This window comes from Ciconia boyciana, chromosome 2 (assembly GCF_034638445.1).
Source record: "Ciconia boyciana chromosome 2, ASM3463844v1, whole genome shotgun sequence".
Classification (NCBI taxonomy): Eukaryota; Metazoa; Chordata; class Aves; order Ciconiiformes; family Ciconiidae; genus Ciconia; species Ciconia boyciana.
Window position 1 is genome coordinate 157,293,624 of NC_132935.1, and position 19,301 is coordinate 157,312,924.

At 38.5% G+C, this 19,301-nt stretch overlaps 1 protein-coding gene across 5 annotated transcripts in view; it reads left to right on the forward strand.

Annotated features, from left to right (window-relative positions):
* The window catches only part of DIP2C (disco interacting protein 2 homolog C), a 329,167-nt gene that overhangs the window by 254,738 nt on the left and 55,128 nt on the right, over positions 1 to 19,301 (forward strand). For all 5 annotated transcript variants that reach the window (XM_072854678.1, XM_072854677.1, XM_072854679.1 and 2 more), the window contains 8 exons: positions 793 to 932; positions 2,547 to 2,683; positions 4,908 to 5,116; positions 5,992 to 6,106; positions 10,585 to 10,786; positions 12,900 to 13,009; positions 13,802 to 13,882; positions 17,676 to 17,799. In XM_072854678.1, the coding sequence (XP_072710779.1) occupies positions 793 to 932; positions 2,547 to 2,683; positions 4,908 to 5,116; positions 5,992 to 6,106; positions 10,585 to 10,786; positions 12,900 to 13,009; positions 13,802 to 13,882; positions 17,676 to 17,799 (1,118 nt within the window). The remainder of the gene's footprint in view (positions 1 to 792; positions 933 to 2,546; positions 2,684 to 4,907; positions 5,117 to 5,991; positions 6,107 to 10,584; positions 10,787 to 12,899; positions 13,010 to 13,801; positions 13,883 to 17,675; positions 17,800 to 19,301) is intronic.

Here is a 19,301-nt window from a genome sequence, read left to right on the forward strand (position 1 = left end):
CAGTAAATCTGAGCAAACTGAGGCATTACAAAGAGGCTGCACCCACAACATTTTGACCATGACTGATGAAGGTGTAATTTGTTTTAATTTTCACGGGGTAAATTAGAATAGGAAAAATTCAATTCTATGCACTAAAATAAAGATGGTAAAGTCCTTGCAGCTTCCACAGATACTTGGCAGTGAATCTATTAGAACCTAATTTCTTCTGTTTAGTAATTTTAAATGCTTAAGTATTGGGAGTGGGAAGTCAGATCTGTGATTTAAACACAGCATACTTGTATTCTAATCTTGGCTTTGATACCAGTGTGCTAGAGTTAGGCTTTTAGTCTGGCAGGTGAGTTTAGTTTCCTAGGTTGCTCCAAAGTAGGTAACATACAGAGAGCTTATCAAGTTATTTACTGATCAGTTCCAAATTTAGAGTGCACATTCCCTCCACATCATCTGCACTGCCTTTCAGTATTTTTAAAACAAGACAAAAGGCCTTTAATTGGGTAATCAAACAATCTTTATAAATCTATATGAAAATTAAATACAAGCTGTTTTGTGTAAATGTTAGGTGTTACTTTCATCTCTGCAGCCCGTATATGTGGGTGGCTACTGAATGGGAGAGTTGACAGACATAATTACTCAGAAATGACTGAAAAACAGGGTTCTGTCACGTCTAGTAGGCAAAAAAGAAGGTGAAATTTTAAACTCTCAAATAGAGGAGTATTTGCAATAGTAGCCCATTAAGAATAAGTAAATGCTTACGTCTGCCTGATGGTGCACTGATGTTATAACGCACGGTTGCAGGCCAACAGATGACAGCAATCAGCCACCAGGCAGAGGAGTCCTGTCCATGCATGGTCTCACTTACGGAGTGATTCGAGTGGACTCTGAAGAAAAGCTTTCTGTTCTGACTGTCCAGGATGTTGGCTTAGTGATGCCAGGAGGTAAGGAACTTTCTTTGAAACTTACTGTGATTCATCAGTTTAAGTAATTAGCTGTAAAAAGTCGTAGGTGGGCATACTTTGATGTTAGACCACAAGCTTTGGGATTAGAACATGTGTACTTGAAAACATTTTAGTCCAAAAGCATTACTTTGTAATACTTCATAGTTTGGAAATCCCAAGATTTCTTGTCTCTGTTTACCTCCGTGGCTGTCTTTACTTGCATGAGCGGTGTGCTTTAAACAACCTGTCACCACATCAGAGCAACATCCATTCCTTAACTGTGAGATACCGGCACAGAAAATAAGAAAATTGGATTCCAGTGGCTGGAGGCTATAAATATCCATAAGCCTGACCCAGATGAGACTCAGTAGTGAAAGTTTTCATAACCTATGCTAAGGATCAACAAAATTGCTATCTGAAGGCCTGCAGAATGTTTTTCCAAAGATCTTGTGCTATCACCCAATTACTAGAAAGAGGAGGTATGACTGAACAGTTCATGTTGATAAATTCAAACTGAAGCTAGTGCTTCTAAAGATGAAGATAAGGTTTTTCCTGAGAGATAGATTTTAAATGAGATGTTATAGAGACTAGAAAAGGATAATACTGTAGTTTTTTGTAAGAGGATGTCTGTTATGCACCAAAGGAATAAAACATAATGATGCATCTTGTAAAATTTCAGTTGAACAACTTAAAATAAAGGAAGATAAGACTGGTTGTTGTCTAACAGTTATGGTATAAGATATTATTGTAGATGTGCCATCTTGCACTCCATACTACATTCTGATTGTTTTAATAGAAGTACATGCTCCTGTTTATCCTCAGAGTGAGAGAAAGGTCATTCAAGATTCTTTACACTTATATTTAAAAGACATGCTGATTCATTTTTGGTCTCCCTTGTTCATCACATCCTCTTTCCAACTGCAAAATCTACACATCCTGGACTCCTACTCCAGGGACTGTAGCTAAAGCAACATACTTGATTCTTATTCACATGGCTCACACATAAAATAGTGGTTCTTCCTCAGACCAGTGGTTTCTAATCCCTCCCGTTTAGCTCTTGCTGTCTCTGCAGTCCTGTGAGACCGGTGAGAGGGAGTCTGAGCTCTGATAAATTCTTAGTAAAACAACTGTACTAGTCTCCTAGAATATCTTGATCTTTCATATGGTGTTACTTGCTACTTTGTGAGAGGTAGATTTCCTGGTTGCCTGCCTCCCTGGCAGTATAATTATTATCAAGAACTCCATTAGGTTATTTCATTTTTCACTGACTGCAGCAAATCTGGTCTTCAGTATGCAAAACTGGGAACACAGTCACGTTTCACAGCAATGTTACAGATCAACTGAAATTTTAGAGAGCAAAGCAAATTAGGTTTTGTTATCAGTGTAAAGACTGAGTTTACATAAAGACCTTTGCATTCTTTGTGTAAGTATTATTTATAATGTAAATAACATTTGATAATTAACACCTTAATGTTTGAGAAACCGATTGTTAGACATTAGATTCTACATATAATTTGTTTATGTCAGCTGCACCACAGTGTCTTTCCCACAGCATTTATATTATTGTGTAGTTCATTTTATAATATTTTTTAAAGTCCTTTGCTCTCCCTCTAGCTATAATGTGTTCAGTAAAGCCAGATGGAATTCCTCAGCTCTGTAAAACAGATGAAATAGGAGAACTTTGTGTATGTGCTATTGCAACGGGTACATCATATTATGGACTCTCAGGCATGACCAAAAATACTTTTGAGGTAAGCTGTCCAAAAAATGCTATATAAAATCCTTCCTTTTAAACTTTTTCTATTTCAGGATAATATTTCACATACAATATTGATAGTAATAATACCAGAATAGCAGTAATAATCAATGCTTGTGGCTTGGGACCTTAGTTACTCTTGCCAGATAATCTGCACTGAAGCCCATTTCATTAAGTGCAATAGCAGATCTTTATGTGGGTTTGGTTTTGGTTCTGAAGAGCTTTTACTTTAATTTTAAAAGAAGATACCAGGGACTGAAACAATCAGAAGGAAAGCAGGAAGAAAGACAGAGTTCAAAAGGTAATACTGTGCAAGTCTATGAGCTAGCTACGTGCAGAATTTGATTGTTGCAAACAGTAGGAAGGCTGCTGGGTATCTTTAAAAAGCAGTTTCCAACTTTTCCACAACGTAGCCAGCATTAAAAGCTTGCATTTATACAGAATCCTGACAGATGTAGTCTTCAAGAGGTATCTGAATAGCAAAGATACGTTTACCTAATTAGTCCCCACCTGCTTTTGTTTCAGTTGCCTTAGGTGAAAGCCTTTTTGCTTTGTGGAATCTGTTTTCCAGTAGGTTTCAGCTCCAGTGCAGACAGCTGTATTGATAGCTCTGTTGTACCTGCTCACTTGTTATCATTAACTTCTGCTGAAGCCATGTGAAAGGCTGAACAAATCAGAGAAATACTGAAAAAAATTGAGCTGAGATTTTTATTAAGTTCTGATCCTTTTCTCTTTTAATATTTGAGAAAAAAGTTAAGAAAAATACATTTAAATTTCCCTTAACAAATGCTCTGATATTACCATTTTTAATAGACCAAACATGACTAATATCTCCTGCAAAATGCAGATCTGAATGTTGTAAACACTATACATTAAATAATTAATGGAGACTAGTGGATATGATTGTCCATCCTGCTATTGAAGCCAGGAATCCTACTATGCTATTGTGATCTGAAATTTGTTGATAGCTGGTTACTGTGCTACAAGTACAATTGGCAATACCCAGTGTGAATGATAATCCCGGATTTGACATATTTCAGGGTAGAAAGGTACTTACATTCATTTTGTAGTACTTGCTGTAACTGTAAAATCATTCATAATTCATAACTGGGTCTGCAGTTTAACAGCATATTTAGACTGATTTAGACTTATTCCTAATGATAAGCAAATAAATTGCCATTGCGTGAGCAGGACCACTCATTTTTAAAGTTAAGCATGTTCTTAGGAGCCCTGTCCAAGTGGGCCTCTTTTCTGTTTTACTGTGTAATTCATGTTGCAGGTATTAGAGAGTCAAAGAGTTACGGCCGAGGATGTATAAGCATTAAATCTGTTCAATAAGAGTCACCCATGGGCATCTGGCAGCAGAATTTGACCTTTCTTTTTAGATGAGCCTTGAAGGACACTATATAGCCATGGTCTTCCACTTGCCATTGTATTAAATAACTTGCCTTTAGACTATTTCACTTTAAAAAGAGACAGCAGGAAAAGTGTGGTTCTGTCAGAATGCAGCTCAAAGTAACTCACATGCCAGAAGGATAACACCGTGCTAGTTAGGATAGGAAAAGCAGTAGAAATCTATCCTGTGGAAGTCATGTATGTATCTGGTGTTCAAACATTTAGAGAGGGTCTGTATAGGGCTGTATTTTCACTTTTTGACATGCTACAGAAGGCTTTATCACTGGTATTGTGAGGATTTAATTGACCTTAGATAAAAATGTGGTCAGCTGCAAGAGTCATTAATGTACAGTACCTTAAAATAGCTTCATTTCTAGCCTGCTTGTTTCTCTATGCTGTGCTGAAAATGAGTATGAGATACTGAAAAGAACCTCTACTGTAATGTTTACAATTTAGTCTCTCAGATAACCCATACATAGCACCTCAGGTTAGCTGCACTCTGCACAGTGTTTTTTTTTATTCAATAATTTTTATGTTGATTTATAATTTTTTTTAAGGTCATAAATGATTTACAGAGCCATGGTTAGGGAAAATGTGTATGGTAAACAGAGTGGGATTGAACTTGCTGGAACTCAGATATTGAAAATTATAGACACTAGTCTAGGAGTTTCCTGACACTTTTTATGGTCAGTGAACAGTAAAGAGCATCACCAGCGACCTATTTACTTCATTCCAGAAAAGCCATCTGAGAGAGCATGCCTGAAATATTTCGCAGCATGATCTCTGTGTATAGAATTGAAGACCTGTGTTTCTCTGTCTCACAGGTGTTTCCTATGACCAGTTCTGGTGGCCCTATCACTGAATATCCTTTTATAAGGACCGGACTACTAGGCTTTATAGGACCAGGCGGACTTGTCTTTGTTATTGGCAAAATGGATGGTTTGATGGTTGTCAGTGGAAGAAGACATAATGCTGATGACATTGTAGCAACAGCACTGGCCGTGGAACCAATGAAATTTGTCTACAGGGGAAGGTTTGATCCTTTCTTTTCTTATATTATATAGAAATCTGTATTTTGCTTAGACCAGGTGTAAGTGACGCAAAATGCTTTCAGAAGGCAGTGCCTAATCTGCACTGGGCTTTCTGAAAGTTTCTGATATCAGTAAAATAGCAATGATATGAAAGTTCTTTGCAGTTTCCCTACATTGCTGTTTATATGGCTGGAACCAGGAGACAGCAGAAGGAAACCTAAGACAGTGTTGAGGCAGATACCAAGGTCCGAAACTGTGATTATTAACATGTCCTGTTGAACAGTTGGTTAATTCTGAAGGTGTTGACTCATCAGAATCCTAGCTCTCCGAGTTGAACATTTCCAATGTGCCTAACACTGAAGTTCTTGAACATGACAGCGGTTCCTTGTGTGACCTTCCTAAGGTGCTGAAACTGAGCAGGAAACATCTAAAACTTCTGAAGAGTCTAATGTAGTAACATTGCCTAATGCATTACCACGTAATCACATGGCAGACGTCTCACAAAACGATGATGCAATTACTTTCTTCTAAGATGGGACCAAAGAAGATGCTTATGCTGGCTGTTATACAACAGTTTAACAATCACCTCGGTGTGACCCAAATGTACTGCTTTTCTTATCCCAAGAAGGTTCACTTCTCCAACCCTGCTGTGACATTATGCCTGTATTTACACGATTCTAGAACAAACCTCCCTATTTCTCCTCCAGAAGTTATCCAAAACTGTTCTTGTTGCTTTTTCCCCATAAATAAAATACTAATTGATGTACCAGTTGTCTGAGTAATAAATAACAAAATCATAGTTATGGAGGGTTAACTTAGAAGACAGGTTTTTCCATCTGTCCTGGCACTAAATACTCTTCTCTTCTTCTCTTTATAGAATAGCAGTGTTTTCAGTGAGTGTGCTGCACGATGAAAGGATAGTTATTGTTGCTGAGCAAAGGCCAGATTCCACAGAGGAAGACAGTTTTCAATGGATGAGTAGAGTGCTCCAGGTAATGCTCTTTATGTACATTTGGAAGCTATTTTTTCCTGCTTTATATTCTTTTTATCGATCTTTCAGGCCCCCGAGGTAACTGACATTTATCTTAAAATAATTGTAAGTCCACCTTCAGTTGCACTTGCACCTAATGAGCACAAAATTAGATTCTTCTGAGTGACAGTTCCTATTTGGGCCACACATATCCAAAGAGTAAGCCTTTTCCTAATCAAAATGCTGTAAGAAAACAGGGATTATTGAAGTAAGTAATAGCAAGGAGAGAATAGCGTATGGTTCATAAGAATATAGTCATTCATTATTTCAAAAGGGTAGTGAATTAATGCATTGTATATTCGTACTGTCGAAAGCTACCAAAGTCTCTTGCTGAACAGTTATTGGCACTGGTATGGAGTTGACCTCATCAAAAGTAGATATACGTATCTGAGCTAGATCTGCAGATATTTTTTTTTTAATCAATGGGATATAATTACGTTTTTCTAGTGCACCATGTTGATAGCTAAAATAAACTGAATGAAACACAGCCTAAAAATGCCGATTTCTCTCCACTGAAATGAAGTGATTGATTAGCTCAGATATAGGTATCTACAGTGAGGTTATCTGCATAAAGGACACCTATTGCAAGGAATCCCATTCAAGCTGTCTGGTGGATCATGCAAGGCACATACCGCTATGATGAAACCCACCTTGATGGTGTTGTGGACACTTTGACCAGAAGACAGAAGCTACTGAATACTAAAAAATTCTGATCTTACATATAGCAGTCCAAGCGAAGGCAATAGCATTACCATACTCAAAGTTTTTTCGACTTGAATGTCCATACGCAAAGAATTAGATACTTCAGATAGCAGTCATCTTCCATCTCCTCCATCTCCATGGTTAAGCCAATTCTCACTCAAAAGCAATAGGTTTAATGAAGATGTAGTCAAATGAAGTCTGTCTGTTGGTACCTTGTGAAATGGTCTCAGCTCTGTCTACAGCTCGTCACCTGTTACTTCCACTTCCCTTGCTTACCTTCCTTTCTGTCCTTCCTCAAGGACTCTTCTCAGGTAAATATATTGCAAGCATCTTTTTTGCTTTACCCAAGAACCAAAGAAAAAGATCCCACACAATTCAGAGAAGATGTTTTTATTCATTATTGCTTTGTACTGAATAAGAAAGGGAATCTGTCTACTGTATCCTTGAAGAGACTGAACAAATAAGCTTTCATCCATCTCAAGACAGATTTGTCTGCTCTCTTGATTTAGAAGATAACTACATTTCATACAGCTAGAGGCATCTCATATTCACAGTAGATGTAAGTTATTACCAAGAAAAGCTAGAACCTCTAGCTTGTCCATCACACAGAAAGCCTTTGAAGTACCTAGTAGCACCTAGGGCACCCTATTTTAGAAGGAGAGGCTTTTGGATTGCCCATGCTTTGATAATTTTTATCAAGTAGCAAGCTCCTAAAGAAAAGCTTGAAATTCTGGACTTAACACTTCTCCAGTTTTGTCACTTTTTGTGACTTTTTCTATGTCCCATTTTTGTGACTTTTACAGAAATCATGTCTTACACCATCATAGCCAGTAGAATTCAGTACTGAACGCTGTGGGTGTCAGGTTGCTCCTGCCAAAAGTCAATCCTATTATTCTGAGTATTATCAAGTCACAGCAGTGTCTGGGAGTGGTAGGCCATATATCAAAGTACACATATGTGTGGCTGCTTTTATCACCCCTGTGTGAAGTCTGCAACTCTGGCATGTGTCACTATGTGAACAAGAAGCTTCTGGTTCCACTTCAGCTGAGAGCAGAGATGGAGGACAGAAGCCAGGAACACACAGGATGCATTGTGCCTCCTTCCCAATCAGATTTTTAATGATAGATGTCGGGAAGTGGTAACCAGTTGTATCTGAATCATCTGCTAGTGATGAGCAACATAACGATTTCACACTTGTGTTACGACTCTTAGTGACATCCATGATAACAAACTACCAAATGGCTACTCATTTTTGATAGTATTTGTGAGCCTCGTCTGACACCTTGCATGTGCTGCCCTGTGCCAGCCCTGCCCTACACTGCCTGCTTCTGCTGTACCTTGCTGTGTCTCTGCCTCTCTTCCCTAGAGTTGAGCTGCATCGATTTGCAGGACTTGTTTCCAGTGGGTTGCACCTTGTTCTGACTCTCCCTGGCCCTTCCTGCTCCTCAGCAGAGGGCTGAAAGACGGTAGAGCTGCTGTAGAAATGGGACTATGTTGGACTGCATCTGTGGGTTTTAGCAGAGGCATGGCTGGGAGGGAGCGGTCAGGCTGGGTAGAGAGTGTCTTGAGAGTAGTGGAGGAGTATGGTTTTCTAGTGACAGTGTGAGTGAAGATCCCATGTCGCCCAGCAGTTCAGTCAGACGGATCCTAGATACACATCCATCTCCCAGACTGCTGCAAAGTGATCTGACCCTGCAGGCAGAGTTGGGGTTCCTGTACATGGCAGACTGGATGTTAGTTTTACCAGTGCGAGTGCACTGGCAGGACTTGACAGGACTAGACAAAGCTAGGAGATCTGCTGCAGAACTGGAGAGTGTCTGCCTGGATAATTTTGTCAGAATGGGATGTTTTCTTAGCTTGAACAATGTAGCAATCTGGACTCTGCAAGTCCTGGTATCTCTAATCCATTTTCTCAATGAAACAGAGGGATAAAGATTTCAGATACTCTGTTTACTTCTGGCTGAACAGAGTAATTTCAAAAACCAAGCCATCTCATCAAGAGGCATAAATGCCAGCAGTATTAAAATTGACTGGTACTCTTCGGTCACAAAATTTTACAGGTCAGTTCATTAGGGCTCATCGTTGTGAAACAAAGTCATTCCCTGCTTCAGTGCCAAATTCCAATGTGTGAAAGGTGTCAATTTTGATTGACCCATGACATTTTATCAGGCATTGTGCTGCAGAGGTAGCTGTCAAAGGATACAGTTCCGAAGTCACTGGGGAATCGTATATAACACCCCTCATCCCACCCCAGCTGAGTATTGCTTTCCATTCACCAACTCTAGCAGCCACACTGTCATACATTTGAGTAAGAGTGGTTACTTGCGCCATAACAGTTTTCCTTGAAGCTGATGTCAGGTGAGGTTCCCATGATTTATCACTGCTTTTTAGAACCTACGAATAACATTATCATTAGGAGGTTATGATGGTTTCTGCCAGAAACATGAGACATTGTGTGTTGGCTGTCATATATATCTCGCTATTGCTGATCTTTCAGGTAAGGTGTACATAGACCAGCAGTGAGGTCTTCCAATTCTACCGTGAGATCTACCACTACTAAAACGGCAATGTTTGTGAAATGAGTAACTGCTTTATTATTCTTTCTTACAAAATTTTGCAATCAAATAAATAAAAAGTGAAGCAAACAGAAGCCAAAAGCAAAGCATTACTTAGAGTCTCTGTAGAAGTAATCAGTAATTTATTGGTCTACACTTAAATACATAACTATAAATGATTATTTGATTCTCAGAATATAGATTGTATCTTCAAGGCAACAGATGTATGCATTCACTTTTCTCACAATTAAAAATTAAAATGCAAGTCAAGCAAATTATATTTTTAAACATTTAACTACTCATCAGAAATGCTGTCTGTAAGTTGTTTCTCAGTCTGCTTGGATGTCTGAAGTTGTTTTTCTAACTCGCTGCAATTTTTGTTACTAATGTAAGGAAAATAACCAGTTAAAATGTGTATGGAATTAAAATCTTAAGTGTGTGGATATTCATGTTTAAATAAATTACACAGATACTGTACGTTATAGATTTTTTGAAAGTGCTGCAGTTTACTCCACTTGTCAGACAATGAACATGGTTATTACAAGATTCAAAGATGCTTATTTTTCAGGTTTTCATTCAACAGATTTTTTTTCAAGTGGATAGTTTCATAGTTTTCCCTTCTATTGTACCAATTCCCATTCCTGCCTGTGGATCTTTTACACAGTAATCAGGTAGTGAAACGGTTTTTATCTTAGAAAATTTTAAAAAAATTGTAAGCGACGCACATCAGTAGGTATATGGTGACCTACGTGCAACTTTTGAAATTTTTCTTTGCTCTGCAAGATGAACTGGATATTAAGTTGATAGGAATCCTTTGAACTTTTAATTCTGAGAAGCGTGCCGGTTAAAATCAATTTCACATGAGTTGCCAGCCCATCTTAGTAATAAATCTCCAGGATATGTGCTAGTAATGTGTGCCTAAGGGATGCCTAGGTAGCATTTCTTAATAGATTTCTGTGTATTTATCACCAGGTTTTTGTTTGCTTTTTTATCTTCTGGAAGGAGTGTAATAACTCAGTGTTACATTTCCGTCCACCTGTTCCCACTGAAAAGAACCTCTTATCACTGACATTGCTGAAGTGTCTTTCCATTGCCAGTTAATTATTAGGGTTGTTTTATGCAGTGCTTATTAGAATGATGAAAAATTAGCCTTTCATTAAAATTTACTTCCGGCTTTTTTTAGGCTATTGACAGTATTCATCAAGTGGGAGTCTACTGCTTAGCGCTCGTACCAGCAAACACGCTTCCCAAGACGCCGCTGGGAGGAATACACCTGTCAGAAACCAAACAGCTCTTCTTGGAAGGATCGCTGCATCCTTGTAACGTGCTGATGTGTCCCCACACATGTGTAACAAACCTGCCTAAACCAAGGCAAAAACAACCAGGTAAGATGAGTGAAGGCAAAGGGACCATGACTTAATGCTGTGTGTTCATGCTACTGTATGGAGCAAAATCAAGTAACTGTTAATGCAGGTGAGAATCAGCTCGATCAGCTACTCCTGTTAAATATTCCAATGATGTTAAGGACATCATTGGTTTTGGCAGAAGCTGGAAGTACCTTCACAAAGACTGCAAGGAAAAATGCTCCAAAAACCTAAGTTCAATAAAGATGAAGACAATTTTACACTCTACAAGGCAGTGCTGAGACCACACCTGGAGTTCTATGTAAATTCCTGGCCAGTTATGTCTAAAGAGGATGGACTGAGACCAAAACAGAGAAAGATAAAATCTTGGCTTATTTGAAGGATGAGTTTGTAAAGTAGAAATAGAGAGGAGGAGGACTGTTGACACTAAATAACAGTGTCGGAAGAAGAGCAAATACTTAAAAACTGGTCATGAATAAATTAAACCCAAGAATGAGGATAAAGGTTTTTACCTGAGTAGGGAGGTTCTGGATTATTCTTACAGCAGGTATATTTGAGGGAAAACCCTAACTAGTTTTAAGATGGTTCTTCAGTTCTGCTACTCTTTATGAAGAATATTGGATGAAGTGGTACAGCAAAGCACTGACTCAAACAACCGAGAAAGCCCTTGTAGCCTGCTGTAGTCCAGGCGCTGGTTACTTATGCCCAATGACTGAGAACTTTTAGCAAATTTTTTACTTTGAATCAAATTGCAGATTTTAGTACTCAGATTAATTTCAAGGATTTCTGGATCTGTAGCTTCAGGCTTAAGACCTGAATTCAGCTACATTAGACTAAGTGTTGATTACTTTCCACTTCGAAAACCAGCCTGGAATATGAAGTGTTTTTACCCTCTGGATCTCAAATATGGGCACTACCCATCATGAATTCAGTGTAAGTTTGCCAAAACCATCAGCTTGTTTCTTTATTTAAAACCTTTGGACAGATGTTTCAGAAATCAAAACCATAATCTCAGTTTGCGGATACTGGGACTGTCAGAGGCTAACAGTGACTTCCACTAACTTAACAAAAGCAATGAAGCCTTTAACTGCAGTGCTCGCTTTGGTATTTTCTTGTTACTGCTTCGCAAAGTAATCACTGAATTAGGATCAGTGCAATGGAGAAACTTACAGATACATTATGTATACGTTATATATCACTATGGTAAAAGCAATGCCAGGAATGCAGAAACCAAACTGATAGCATCACATTCTCCCATTTTGCATAGTTGTGACATACCCAGAGGATATATTGCTTTCATCTTTTTAAAGCAGAGTAGTCTGTAGATGCTTATTGTACATTATCTGGTTAGACATCTCATATTTTGACACTTATACCACATACCATCACTGAGACGAAGCTTGGACTTCATAGGCTAGAAGTAAAGCCTGGTATCAATTGCAGTTAATCAGTAATCCACGCTGGAGAAGCAGAAAACAAATGGTAACATGAGTGTAAATGCTATTTGTGAGACAGGTATTTTTCCCTAATGGCAGCAACAAAACATCAGTGAAATCCACCTCTTGGAGAAGTGTCAGCCTTGACATCTTTCTTTCTTCTAAAGTTAAATTATTTTTCTTCAGTCTCTACCTTGTGCTAAAGGGCTTGCATATATTTTATTGTATGCACCATCTGCCTTCCTAATCCTGTCACTTCATGTCTATAGCATTACGGAATTGCTAATACAGATGCAACTTAGCCCAGGGAACAGAAGAGAGAAACAGGAATGTTGTCCATGAAGCCTGGATACATCTCATCTGGTTTTAGGCACTTGAATGGACATGTCTAAATTAGGAGCTGAATTTTCCAAAGATTCCCCATATCAAGGCAGACAGGATGTGTCTCTGGCTGTAGAGAGCCTGTGCTAAATGGGCTCCTCAGTTAGATATGTTTAAAGAGGATGAATCCAGGCTTACATATCTTCCAGCTACTTCTGGTCCATCAACCAAAGTTTGTATCAACAGCGATGTGCTCAAGGTTTGGTGTTGTGGATAGCAATGAGGAAAATATCATGTAATGCAAAATAAATGAAAAGAATTTTCATCCACAAGCGACGGATTTTTATTGCACTTAGCCCGTTTCTGATTTATTCTAGAAATTGGCCCTGCCTCTGTGATGGTGGGGAACTTGGTCTCTGGAAAAAGAATTGCACAGGCCAGTGGTAGAGATTTGGGGCAAATAGAAGATAATGACCAAGCCAGAAAGGTAAGCTAAACTTTTCTAATAGGGCTTATATTTAGCTAGTTAGCATCAGGACGCTTAGCAGTACATAGATATTATTATTATTATTGCAGAATTTGTTGATTTATTTTTCTAACTCACACAAAAATATTTCAGAACCCCCTTTACAGATAAATATAAAATAGATGTGAGGGGGGATCACTGCATTTCATCTGTATGTTGTTTTTTTTATAAGTGTACATGGGACAACAGAACAAACATGGTGGAAAGTGTTAATGAGGCTTCTACCAGAAATCACCCTCTATTACATCTTTTTTACTAGTTCAAGTGGAGTCCAGGGAATTTCGTTTGCATATATGGTCTTGACCTTATTTGTTGTTATTTTGATCCTGTAACATTAACTTGAAATTCAGCTCTTTTGGGGGCTTATGTGAGTAATTAAATTAGTAAGTTATATCTGTAAAATATTTATATATTTATAGTAAGAAAAAGAGAAGAAGCTAAAGAATTAAAGTTGTGCTTAAATTCAGAGAGATCAGTAAGAACGGTTTATTGCTTTGAAAGTATATGTAGTAATATATCATAATCCCAGCAGTGGCTTCACTTCCAGAAAAGGCCGCTGCTACCGTGCAAAAGCACCTTGCTATAAATATGTGTGGTGACAAGAGAATTAATTCATGTTTAGTGCTTCTGGATATTGATGTAAAATGTAGCATATAAATAAGAAAGACATAGCTAAACTAGCAAAAATAGTTACCTGGTTTTTAAACCCCAAAAGTTATTTAGTGTCATGACTATCACTCTGCTTTATTTTAGTTCCTCTTCCTCTCAGAAGTGTTACAGTGGAGAGCTCAGACCACTCCTGACCATGTGCTTTACACTCTACTCAACTGCAGGGTAAGAAGCTCAGACCGTTACTCTGACAGGCTGCAGTATGGAAAATGGCACGCTGGTATTTCAGCTGCACCTGCTCATGCTCTGGCTGAACGCGACCTTTCTGCTTCTTTTCCCGTTAATACTCAGCTGTTATATTTAATGTTCACTGAGGCAGAGAGGAAAAGAGAATAATCATTGCCAGTTGTCAAAATATAGATTGCTTTTGTATGAGACAGCGTGCCTTACACATTTCTCATTTCTTTTTCCACCACATATACGTTGTGGGTGAGCTGACACCACAAATCTATTTCAATACTGATTGTTCCTATACCGAAGAGTAGTATTTAATACTGCTCACCATCCTGATTTCCAATCTGAAAAGCACAGACTTGGCAAAGTCTAAGCATTTTCCCTAAATAAAGCAATGATTGTTGGTTTTGAAACTGGACCATCTGGGGGAGGTATGAGAATGGGGAAAGGAGGTGAAGAGAAGAAGAGGTATATCCAGAATTCAACCAGGTCTGCAGAGGATCACTAATAAATCTCTCTGCATAGCCTGCATGAGGTGCCAGCCTGGCACAGCATTTCATTGCTTATCAAAAATGAATTAATGCATTTTTGCATTAAAGTTCTATACCATGTCACATGGTATAGAACTTGGCTTTAGTAAGACTGGGTGATTACAGACCTCCTAGATTATTGTAGGTGACAAACCAATAATTCCCAAGAACACTGTAGAGAATGAAAGTCTGATTTCAAACCATCCCACCACAGTACATCTGTCAAAACTGGGAAACATACGTAGTGTGTGAGGGTCTCCAGGAGAGGCAGGGCCTGGAATAGTGCTATTCCCCTGGGCTGCCTGGAGTAGCTGGTGTTGTCTCAACCCATGTGGACCCTACACAACTTGGATGGATTCTTAAATCTCCAGTAATTTGTGAAGGTCTGTGAAATGACCACTTCCTGGATTTACAGGATATGCTTCCCCAGCCTATATTACAGTCCTGGTACCAAAGTTCAGTTTGAGGCTACCAAGAAGTCATTAAATTACCTTTTTTAAATTCAGATTAATAGCTAATATTATGCGAACATGTGCAACTTGACAGATAATAGTGAAGCAGTAATGTAGTTGTCTGTGGCAAAGTAGAAAACTCGAGAGGCAATGCTGTTTATAGATTCGATATTACACCATTAAAATAGTGCATTGTTCGGTCATGTAAGTTAGGAGCAAAGATGCTGTGAGAAAGAGACAGTGATATCCACACAGGCTGTTGCTTTTGAGCTTTAAATAAAGCCAGACTTCCCATGCTGGCCGAAGGGTTCAAACAGTGGGAGGGAAGGGCACAGTGTGGAAAACAAGGATTAACAAAATAATTTATCGTTCCATAGAAGTGAAAAATAGTTGAATTTTGAAATTCAGTTTCTCTGCTTCTTTAATACTCTCAGTGTGGAGTATGTTATTATATGAAATTTGTCATATGATAAGATACTTATCATATCATATGTTTGAGAGCTGTAATGCTTTATGGAGAGATTTAATGTTTTATGGAAAGGAGTGACAGGTTTGGTGGGTTTTAGCCTAGGCAAGTTTTATTGCCCATCTTGAATTTTAGTTCTGGTTTGTCACTTTTCCCTTTTTGTCTTTCTTGCACATTGTCTGTACACTTTGTTCTAAAACATCCAGGCATCTTGCAGTGGATGACTAATAGAAGACCACTGAGATTAGTGTTTCCCTGTAGCTCAAGCTTTTTGAGAATTTGGAATATTTCAAAATTAGCGCAGTGCATTGTTTTTAGTGTGTGTCATGAAGGACTGCAACACCTTTACAGTGCAGGACACCTCGTATAAAAGACCCAACAGGAATAGTTGCCTGGTGCTTGCCAATGATTCTTGTCCAACAACAGGATGCTCCTTCCCTGCACTTCATATAAACACTGTCTTTCCACTGGTTCACGTGCAGCAAGTGCCAGAAGTCTTAAATGTAAACAAGTTTTGCACAAATTTACATGATTTGCAGCAATTCCCTTTCTGTGTCAGTGGGGCCTGTGCTTCTGATGTATGCGGGGATAAAATAGGTCCTTCTTCACATGACTATGCAAACAGGCAATTTCTTGAAAGAAGGAACAGAGAGTTTAAGCACATGCCTACTGGCAGGTCTACAGTGACAAGGACACCCAGACCTCAGGTCACTTTGGCCATATTTAGGGCTGTACAGATGGAAGCCATCTCTAGTCCAGCATCCATATAGTTGCATATGTCTTCAGAGGAAGCTTTCTTAGTGAAATGATCTCTGCATTGTTCAGAAGACTGATTAAAATTGCCTGAAGTGCATTTCAGCAAGTGTGCCTGCTGAAGATTGTGAAGAGGAGTCCTAAGCCCTGACTTTGCCCTTTTTATTTTCAGTTAGGTTTGTCCTCTTTGTTGACAGTGTTTGAGTTTGTATATAGTTTGTTATAAAGTTTGTAAATGCCAAGTGATGCCTGGTAAACATGCCAGTACTTCTAGTACTAGACCTTTATCAAACTGCTCTCTACTCTCTGAAGCTTGTGGTCAATAAATACTGCGGTGGTGTGTGGGATGGTGATGGTGGATAAACCAGCAATCAAGCCAAATGCTTATTATTTCTTGCCTTGTTAAAATAGAGTGTAAAGAATATTTATTTAAAACAGAAGACCCTATTGCTTTCTCTCTTAATAAGGACACTGATACAGTATTTTTTATTGCATTGCATTGCATTTTTGATACATTGTTCTTTTTAAGTGTATGTATTTTCTTACCTTTTTTTTCCCCAACTTCTTCAGCTTCTCTGTTTTTAAGTGAAATTAGTGCTTGTGATAGGTACCAGCTATATCACAGCAGTACTGGAGACTGAAATCCTCTTTTTCCACAGCACAGGTACACAGGCAGAGAGGTGCAGCCCTTCCTGTACTGCCCTGTCCCTTTATCCCAGCCCAGACCTGACCAGACCAGCTCTAGGCACAGTCAGTCTGTCCTGCATGTTCACTTTTAGACTTCTCTTCTGAGGTGTCAGCTGCGGTAGTGAATTTTGTGATGCAGATGTATTTATTTCTCTAAAAGTGTATTTGTGTGTGTGCATATATACACACATACATATTTTTAGGGAATGTAAGAACCATAACACTCATCCAATTTAAAACACTGTAGCACAATTTGAATTGCCAAACTCTGTAGCATATTGTCACTTCCCCTTTTTTTTTCATGCTGACCAGAGTTACTCAAATTCAACAAATGCCTTTCTTTTCTGTTTCATTTATATGCATGTGCTTAGCTTGTGTTCCAGACTAATTCTATTCCCCATGACAATGTATTGTTTTCTCCTGTGTCTTTTATCTCTTGTCTTCTAAAGTATTTCTGCGATGCCATTTGGCTTCCTTCCAGCGTGCAGACAACGAAGTGCAGTTTTCAGGATTGCTCTCCACAGATTCTCCAGATTGCTGCAGAGACCATAAAGGCACTTTCTTGGCTGTAGCAGGAATGCTGCCTGTATAGCAAGGGAAGGAGTACAGGTTACATGGGTGGAATATTAGCAAACTACTGTACTCCTTTGATTAGAGAGAAAACACTGTTGAGGGCAGAAGGTACAGAGAGGGGAATGGAGAATGTTCCTCTGCTTGGCAAACATCTTTTTTCTTTCTAACTACAGTTTGGCATAAGGCTGAAGGTTTCCATATTTAAGTTGACTGCATGACATATTGTGGCTGCACCTCATCCAGTAACTTCTAAGATGCAGAGGAAAATAGCGTTTCAGCACATTGCATTATCTTCTGTGACATTTATCTTTCTTCCTGTGCAGGGAACAATAGCCAACTCGCTAACATGTGTCCAGCTACATAAACGAGCTGAGAAGATAGCTGTCATGTTGATGGAAAGGGGACATTTACAAGATGGAGACCATGTGGCTTTGGTTTACCCACCAGGTAAAGAACTGCCATGTTTGGTACCTTGGTAGTCCCAAAAGTTTTGTCAAGATCCTTTAGAACGGTCCTGCACTGGTGGTGTTACCACCATGTAAACCATGTTAACTGGCAAAACGCAAAATGTTTGCTGTATGTACATTTCTTTGAACTTAGTCAAACATATTTAAAAGAATTTCTCTTTCTATATGCACACAGATATTATTTCTTTGGGTTCAGATTAAGATTAACCTGTGTTTTTAAAACCTGTCTCTTATAAGCAGTCAATTTTAATTACTGCTTTTCTTTTAATTTGCTGGAGATATACTATTTTATGAGCACACAATTCTGCTAAAATATTCCATCTGCTGAGTGTTCTTAGATTCACCTGTTGAATTCCCTCTTGAAGTGCTGTGTTTCGTGAGGGTGAAGCAGCAACACCTAGGAAGTAATCCATGGTTTTTTAGAATAGAAATATGATGAATACATAGCAGATGATTAAGAAATACAAAATTATAATAACTATTTTCTCTATACATCTTTAACCTAGACAGCTCTCTGTGGCTTGGATTTTCATGCTTTGATATAAGGGCTTTTAAACTTGTGTGAACCGGTACCATGTTTGACATTTGCTTGAAATTATTTCTGATCTAGTGCTGCTCTTTTATCTTTAGCATTTCATGTGTGTTGGTGAAATAAACAGTCTGTTTTAAGGTCTATATTGTGATACTTCGTTTGTAAGGGCTGCAAGATACTGGTTAAAGCTTTATAGGAGTAATTTCTCAACAGTTAATATGAGAAAACCTTTTACACAAAAGAAGACTAGTATTTTAAACTTAAGTTTTTATTTTCTGTATTTCACTTCCCAAGAATAAAGCATTTTATTGAAGGAACAATAACCTGTCACTACTCCAGATCCTTTCCCACTGAAAGAATAAAACAGCCCCCATTGTCATCTTATCACAGCCTGTGTACAGCACCAGGGAGCTATCAAACAACAGTATTCACGGGATCTTTGTGCTGTTGTCTGCTCAGCCTCCTTAGATAGCCTGAAGTGTGCTGTCCACAATCTGTCACCTGCAGTCAATGTTTATGTAGAACAACACCTATTTTTATGTTAGAAGCAGGATTTCAAAATCATTACTCCCTTTTTTATTGTAAAATTTCAGGTAGATAAATCAAAGCTGCATATCTGAGGTTAAAAATGGCATGAGAAAGACAGTATTTAATGAAATGTCCAGATGTTCCTTCTGCAGCTGATAGGAACAGGCATTGTCCTACTTCATCTTTTGCTGGGGCATCCCTCTTCTTGTAAACTCTCATTTGTCTATAAATGTACATTTAGGAAGGTAATTAATCTGTAGAAATCAGTCTTTTTAACAGGTTATTTCCTGATCATAAAAGTGGAGTTCACCTAAATGATGATATCTGGCTGCAGCTTTGTGTGCCACTTTTGGTTTTTCATACTCAGAAGAACAGTACAATTGAAAGGAATCAGTGAAGCTGAACAAATACTGACAAGGGGC